The sequence below is a fragment of the Scyliorhinus canicula genome, chromosome 7 (assembly GCF_902713615.1).
Source record: "Scyliorhinus canicula chromosome 7, sScyCan1.1, whole genome shotgun sequence".
Classification (NCBI taxonomy): domain Eukaryota; kingdom Metazoa; phylum Chordata; class Chondrichthyes; order Carcharhiniformes; family Scyliorhinidae; genus Scyliorhinus; species Scyliorhinus canicula.
In genome coordinates, this window is record NC_052152.1 from 53,548,216 (window position 1) to 53,556,735 (window position 8,520).

The following is an 8,520-nucleotide window of genomic DNA, read 5'->3' on the forward strand; positions in this document are numbered from 1 at the left end:
GTCATTTCCACTATTTAGCTGCCTCAAGTGCTCTCTCCATGATCATGATCGTGCAAGCTATCTGTTTGAAGGCACCATCCACCCCTCCCTCACTTACCCCAGCTCTCCTAACCCCAAATTCTTATACCCAAATTTTCACTAAGGTCATCTGATATCAAAGGCATTAAAATGGGGTCACACACTGGAAAGATTTGGGGAGTGCTGATGCACAGTCTCACTGTCAGATGATCTGAATCATCCATTTTGATTCTTTATTTCAGTATCATTACTATGTAATCCTTCCAAGCTGTTAATTTAGGAACTCTCAAATATTCGTTGTAACTTAGGTTGCCATATATTAGAAACCAACTGCAGATGGACAAAGTGCTTTACCTGGGACCATATATTTAGTTCACTTATAAAATATAGTGAGGTGCATTATTTTATTGTAATAAATTTGTTAGTCACTAAACCACTTTTTGGTGAGTTTATTTTTCATAGTAATGAATGAAAGAATGATAAAAATATGATGAATTTCACACTAAGTTTCAGAGTGACGAACACAACTATGCCTGAAACTTAAATAAAGCAAAAGTAGATTGGGAAATTAGATTAAAAGGCGTGAATATAAATGAGCAATGCCGATTAGTTAAAGGAATATTTCATAATTCTCAACTAACCTACATTTCACTGAGAAACAAAAGTTTCATGGGCTCCATGAAAGAGATTCAATCGGTGGCTAACAAAAGAGGCGAAGACAAAGAGGCTGAAACATTGCCATGAAGAGTTGTAAGCCTGAGTATTGGGAGGGTTTTCAGATACCAGCAAAGGATGGCCAAAAAAGTGGTATAAAGAAGGAGAAAAACAAAATGAGAGTGTAAACTAGTTAGAAACAAAAAAAGGAAGATATTAACAAAAGTAAATGTTGATTCCACAGAAGCTGAGACAGAAGAAATTATAATGCGCAATAAGAAAACAGCAGACGGCGGCACAGTGGCGTAGTAGTTAGCACTGCTGCCGATGGTGCTGAGGATCCGTGTTCGATCCCGGTCCACTGTCTGTGTGGAGTTTGCACATTCTCCCAGTGTCTGCGTGGGTTTCACCCCACAACCCAAACATGTGCAGGGTAGGTGGATTGGCCACACTAAATTGCCCCTTAATTGGAAAAAAATAATTGGGTACTCTACCAGCAATGGGAAAGGGGAGACCCACTAAGAACCAGCACTACCAACCGCCCCCCCAATGACCCCCACCTGCGAGCAAACCCCTCTCATGTGATCCCCCTCCAGCCATCAGTCACCTGTGGCCCAAGAGGCAGCAACGACACTCAACTTCAGGTGGATGTTATACCGGCAGCAGGTACTGCCTTCCTGGCGGCGCTACCATTCCATAGAGCTACAAGCCCTCTACGTGGATAGGAATTCCACCGCCCCAGGTCCTTAATCTCAGGGAAGGCTCGCCACTGTCCAGATGGCATGGTGGCACAGTGGTTAGCACTGCTGCCTCACAGCATCAGGGAATCGGTTTAATTCCGGCCTTGGGTGACTGTGAAGAGTTTGTACATTCTCCCAGTGTCTGTGTGGGTTTACTCCGGGTTCTCCAGTTTCCTCCCACAGTCGAATGATGTGCAGGTTAGATGGACTGGCCGTGCTAAATTGCCACTTAGTGTCCAAAGATTAGATGGGGTTACGGGGATAGGGTGGGGAATTGGGCCTGGGTGGGGTGCTCTTTCGGAGGATCGGTGCAGGCTCGATAGGCGAATGGCCTCCTTCTGCACTATCGGGATTCTATGATTCTTGCTGGATTGGCATTTAATTTGGCAGGCCTTCCCTAAAAGAAGCAACGCGGGGCTCTTGCCAACTTTCCAGCCAGACCCATCATCTCCATTAAATACCACCTTAAGTGTCTACCTTCACAGTAGAAGACTTTGAACAATACCAGAAATAGTGGGGAATCAAGGGTCTAATGAGAATCGAAGTAATTCACATAAAAAAAATACTGGACAAATTCATGGAAAGGCAACAAATTCCCTGGACCTACATTTAGGGTTTTAAAAGAGGAGGTTAAAGAGATAGTGGATGCAATGTTTTGATCTTCCAACTAAAATAGCAAATGTAATACAGCAATTGAAAAATGGAGAGAGAAAGAAAACACGGAACTGCAGACCAGTTTACCGATGTTAGCAGTAAGAAAATATTACAACCTATGATTACGGAAGTGGTAGCAGGGCACTTTGTGCAAAACCAACACTTTATTTTGTGGAGGGAAATCATATTTGTCAGAGATATTTTGACGATAAAAGGGTTATTTTCAGTTTGGCAGGTGATTATTAATGGGGTGCAGCAAACATCAATATTGAGGCCTCAAATATTTACAATCTATTTCAACGATTTAGATGAAGGAACAGAGTGTAATGTATCCAAGCATACTAACAGCACAGAAGTTAGTTGGGAAAATAAGCTGAGGAGGATACCGAGTTTGTAAAGGGTCTTTTTGGTAGTATAATTGAGAGGGCAAGAAGATGGTGTGGGGGAAGCACTAGGTTATTCATACTGGTAGAAAGATAGAAAAATTATCTTTTTTCAAATGGAAAGGAAACTACTAGAGGGATTGGGGTAACCATGTACAAGAAACACAGAACACCAAAATGCATATGCAGCAAGCAGTTACGAAGGAAGATAATATGGTAGCCTTTATTTCAAGGTGGTTGGAGTACAAGAGTCTTACAGAAACTGTACAGGGTTCTGGAGAGACCAAACCTGGCGTACCAGGTAGTTTTGATTCATCAGACCTAAGAAAGGATATACCTGTTAAATACAATGAGGGTTTGCTAGCTGGAGTCCTGAGATAAGAGCATTAGGAAAGCTAGAGTACAATTGGTCTAAATTCTCTGTACTTGAGATGAATGAGGGGTGAACTTAAGGAACATAACATTCCAAGAAGGTTTAACAGGTTGAGGGGCTGGTTTTCCTGCCTACAGATTCTAGAGACTCGGAGGGATAGTTTCAAGAAAAGTGATCAGCGTTTCAGACTTGGGTGAAGAGAAATTTATTCACTCAGTAGGATACAATTTATTGGAATTCTCTACTATAGATGCTTAGTCCTTGACCAGATTCAAGGCTGTGATTAACAGGCTTTGGACTTGATTTAAAGGGTACAGGAATTGGGCAGTAATACCAAATTGAGGTTGAGGATCAGCCATGATATTATTAAATGGCAGAACAGACATAATTCTGCTTCTATTTTTTATGAATTGATTATTTTTTTTAAAAATTGGATGTGGGATTCTTCATTACTGCCAACATACCAAAATGGATGGTCAGTCAACATACTCAAGAGGGTCCTATCTTTCAGTGTTCTCAATTCATTTTTAATTACTCTCATGGTGATAAATTGATAAAACATCAAAGATACTTTTTCTTTAATCACCATACCTGCCAAGTAAACTTTCTTCCTTCCAAATCGATCCGAAAGTTGCCCAAAAGTGATTACGCCAACCAAGACACCAAAGAAATATATTGAACTGGCCACAACAACTTTGTATGAAGCATCGCCAATAAGGAACCACTGTCAAATTATAACAAATATACCAATGAGGAAAAGTTCAAACCATAGTTTAATTCATTCCAAATAAGTAAATACTCCTATTAAAACACAAGATTCTAAGAGGCTCAAAAGCGTAGGCAGTAAGATATTTCCCCTCATGAGGAAAGGGGCAGTTTGAAAATAAGGGGCTTTCCATTTATTACTGAAGTGATGAGAAATGTCTTCTCTCAGAAGGTCATTGCTCTTTGGAATTCAATTCCCCAGAGAGCAGTGTTTACTGGGTCATTGAACAATTCAAGGCTGAGTTAGACAGATTTTTGATCTACAAAAAGATGGCTTTAGATGGCAAATCAGTAAAGCTATATTAACAAATTAAGGGACAAAATAAAAATGGTCGCTCATTAAAGAGAGGGGAACAGGCAGGAAACTGGAATTAAGGCCAGAATCAGATCAGCCATGATCTTACTGAGCAGTGGAGCAGAATGGAGGGGCCAAATGGCCTACTTCTGCCCCTATTTCCTATGATTTTACAACAAGAGATAGCGTTTATGATCATATTTTTGCTTAGAATAAACAATTCAAATTCTGTTCCACAGATTTGTGTGATGCCTCATTTCCACACAACTAAACACAGCCAAGAAAGGTTTTCACGCACATTTCATCATAAACTTATGTTAAAGCAATAAATCTAAAATGAGGTGGCCATTCTTTGGAATTTTCACCTACCTCTCCAACAACAGATGAGGAACCAGAATCAAAATGTACATGTGTTTGAATCTCAGTTTTATTCACCATATGAAGCCAGTGCTTAAAGATTGGATTCATACTGTCTGTAGTGGTATTCCTGCTCTGATTAGGTAGAATGTTCCCAAAGTCCCAGTGAAAAGGTAATTCTGCTCCAACTACAGTCATGAAGATAGCCTGGGCAGCAACATAAACCTGAAGGGAGAAAGGAGTCATTCAGTAGTGAGTGAGTGTGGCCCATGTCAGTGCTCTGCACCAATGAATACACTAATTCATAACTATTATGCAGTTGTCAGTCATTTGAGCAAGATGTTACCCCAATTTTCTGAAGATGTACCGTAACTTGATAAAGTTAAAATATCTATATTCAGAGAAGCCAGTTTGAATAGGCTTTAATCAAATGGTCAGATTTGGTTTCCACAGCCTTCTATTTTCACATCAATGTCAAAAATTACCGACTAAGAATAATGATCAATGTAACGGAGGTAGGATGCATGATAAAAAGACCAGTTTAAATCATCCAAAATTGCCACAAAAAGAATTTCTAGGCTTTCCCCATAACTTTACCCGTGAACATTTCCTGCCACAGCACCATAATGGTCTTAATCAAAACCACAAATTACATCCTCTGTGACTATGGCCTACTATCACTCCTCATCCTTCTCAATTTCTGTTCAGCCTTTAACAAGGATGGCCACATCATCTTTCTCAAATATCTCTTTGTTTGTTCTCCAATTGAGTGGGGCTCTCCGGCCTGATTCCACTCTTCCTAACCGCCCGTGGTCAGAAAAATCGGCAGCAATGGTTTCTTTTTACCCATGCACCATTCCCACAAGGATCTATCTTTGATCCCCTTCCTATTTCTCATTTACATGCTTCGTTTTGGCAACGTATTCAGTCATGGCATCCAGTACGACGTGTACTCTGATGACATGCAGTTCAACCACATCAACAACTTCCTTGACACCTCCACTGTCACTGCGTTGGCATCCAATACTGGAAGAGTGGCAATTTTCTGCAATTAAACATCTGAATGACTGAAACTAGTCTTTATGCTTATCACAAACTCCAATCCCTGACCACCAATGTTGTAATACCAGTTGGTGAAGGATAGAACAGCAGCCAATCTTCGCACATTTTTAGTATTTAAAAGTTATACATTCCAAGAATGCACTTCCTAATCCAACAACCAGTTTTAGTCTGCCTTTTTATTGGGGTGCAAGTGAAGGCTCACCACATGCATGAAATTAAACACAATGAATAAATACAATTAATGTACATTTAATAGATTCCAGTCTTAATCTTTAAATAAAAATACTATGCATAACCAAAATTTCAAAACAAACTGAATCATAAACCTCCATATTCTGCATAAAGTATGACAATACCACATTTCCTTCCTCTAGATACATGTTTTTCTTTATCCCATATAAAACCTTAAGACATAGGGACAGAATTAGACCACAATTCTGCTACGAGTCTCCTCAACCATTCAATCATGGCTGATATTTTTCTCATCCCCAATTTCCTGCCTTCTCCCTATAACCCCTGATCCCCTTATTAATCAAGAATGTATCTATCTCCGTCTTAAAGACACTCAGTGATTTGGCCTCCACAGCCTTCTGCGGCGAAGAGTTCCACAGATTCACCACCCTCTGGCTGAAGAAATCCCTCCTCATCTCTGTTTTAAAGGATCGTCCCTTTTGTCTGAGATTGTGTCCTCTGGTTTTAGATTTTCCTACAAGTGGAAACATCTTCACCACATCCACTCTATCCAGGCCTCGCAGTATCCTGTAAGTTTCAATAAGATCCCCCTTTGCCCTTCTAAACTCCAATGAGTACAGTCCTAGAATCCTCAACCGTTCCTCATACAAGTTCTTCGTTCCAGGGATCATTCTTGTTAACATATCCTTCTTTAGAAACATCACAACCAGGTACACCTGGTATCTACCGGCTCCTCCCATCAATTCGTAAACCTTGTGTCCACCACCATCGGGCTGACCAGCCGCACACTGATGTTTAGGAGTCTGGTTTGGGACCAAGGATGACTTGCTTCCACTCTGACTTGATGGATTCTGAGATTGGAGCCTGGGGGTACTTAACAGCGTACCTAATGGAGAAACATAGAATTACTGACAGGACCTCCTGGATTTCCATGTTTAATTGCACTGGTGAGGAATCCAGAACTGGCTGTTAATTTTGATGGAGTAGTGATGGTGTTCACTGACAATTTTGCCATAATTACTTCCACAATATCGATGCCAAACATTTATTCCAATGCTCTCCTTGCCAGCCTCTAATCTTCTACGCATTGCAGAACTTTGCTGTTCATCCAGTCAAAGATGTACTTCCTTTAATATTTAATAAAAGCAGCAGTCTTTAATTTCTTCCAGGCTATTTGGATTGGATTTGTTTATTGTCATGTGTTCCCATTTTTCTGCGTGCAGCTCAAACGGATCATTTGCACATGAAAAGAAAATACGTAATAGGCCAACTCAAGGTACACATAGTCACGGCATCGGGTGAAGCATTCAGGAGTGTAGTATTAATCAGATCAGTCCATAAGGTTTAGTAAGACGATGAGGTACACCTGGTATCTCCCGGCTCCTCCTATCAATTCGTAAACCTTGTTCACCACCATCGGGCTGCCTGGCCGCACACTGATGTTTGAGAGTCTGGTATCAGAGGGGAAGAAGCTGTTTTGAATCTGTTCGTACACGCTGTCAGACTTTTGTATATCCTGCTCAATGGAATAGTGAGTAACAGACGGATGTGCTAATAGGATATGCCCTCAGGGGAATGAGGAGGCTCAACATGTTTTAAGCACAGAAACCAGAGGCCAGAGTTATGAATCCCAACAGTAAGATCCAACTTTCACCACCCATATTAAAGTTTGTATCAACTTCCACTTAACAACAGGACTAAGACAATAAGCCCGCATTTGGCATAGTGTTGAAGTTTGCAAATTGAAAGCAGAAATGAAAGAAATTTGCATCAATCATTCTTCTCCCTTGCTCCATTAACGATCGAGGACATCTTACAAAGTCATCTGCTGGGTTGGTGTGATGATATGATGGTGCATCAGTTGGATCATTGATTTTTTTTTTAAAAAAAGGATGATGCAAGCGAAGCTCAAAATTCGCACAGACTTGTTATAGACCCTGACAGCGACCAAGTGAACTTCCTCCTCACGTTGGGAATAAAACTCGGCGGCTCACTCACCTGCAACAGGTTCAGTAAGACGATGAGGCACACCTGGTATCTCCCGACTCCTCCCATCAATTCGTAAACCTTGTCCACCGCCATTGGGCTGACCGGCGCAGCACACTGATGTTAGCCGCTCCGCTCGGCCGGCCAGAGTGGCCCTGCCACAGCACCCGGTACCGGAGGAGGAGGCGGAGGGAGACACACTGCGCTCATCCCCATGGCAACCGGCTCCTTCCGACCTGACCGCCGCGCGCGATACGTCACCCCCTCCACGCGGCCGCCCCGAAACTGCGGTTAAATTAACAGTGCGCAGGCGCGGGGACGGGTGTCGCCTCTCTGTCTCTCCCCCCCCCCCCCCCCCCCCCCAGCCCTGAGCGCGTTCCCTCTTTGCCGCGCATGCGTTCCGCTTGCCTGACCGCCACTGGAAGGCTGGCTGGGTGTTTTGTGTGGAGAGCTGGGCGCTCCACTGTTAACCTTGGCGAAATGTTAACGACTTGGGCACCAGAAACAAATATAAATTCAGTCCTGCCAACGCTGCAAAGCTCTTGGGGCTTGAGCCAAAATTCTAAGAGCTGCCCTGCAGACGAGTCAAGCAATAACCTGACATAGTCATGGAATCATACCTTCCTGTTGGGACTTTGGAATGAATTGAAAAGTACAGAATGGGATAAAAATGAAACTGATAGGCATTTAGCTGCACTGAGGGCTTGTGCAATGCGGATCAGACTTGTACCTTGTACTTGTACAATACTTTGCTAAGCAAAGTGTTATCTAGGAGACTAGTGGTCTAGATCATAGCCATGCCCAATTTGCAAACAATTTTCTTTTCCAGAATGAATGAAGCTGTTGAGCAGAAAGCAGAAGCAGCTCTGTGTTAAACCCCAGAAATTCTATCTTAAACTAGAAGAACAAAGAAAAGTACAGCACGGGAACAGGCCCTCGGCCCTCCAAGCCTGTCCCGACCATGCTGCCTGACTAAACTACAATCTTCTACACTTCCTGGGTCTGTATCCCTCTATTCCCATCCTATTCATGTATTTATCA

General features: G+C 42.2%; 1 protein-coding gene across 4 annotated transcripts in view; it reads right to left on the bottom strand.

Moving 5' to 3' along the window:
* Positions 1-7,764, bottom strand: part of LOC119968972 (solute carrier family 22 member 15-like) — a 126,319-nt gene extending 118,555 nt beyond the window's left edge. For all 4 annotated transcript variants that reach the window (XR_005461272.1, XM_038802036.1, XM_038802037.1 and 1 more), the window contains exons 1-3: positions 7,492-7,764; positions 4,252-4,464; positions 3,414-3,546 (exon numbers count right to left, since the gene is read on the bottom strand). Coding sequence is in view for 3 of the 4 variants with exons in the window: in XM_038802036.1 (XP_038657964.1) it covers positions 3,414-3,546; positions 4,252-4,464; positions 7,492-7,575 (430 nt within the window). In the remaining variant the exon portion in view is untranslated. The remainder of the gene's footprint in view (positions 1-3,413; positions 3,547-4,251; positions 4,465-7,491) is intronic.
* Positions 7,765-8,520: the final 756 nt, after the last annotated feature.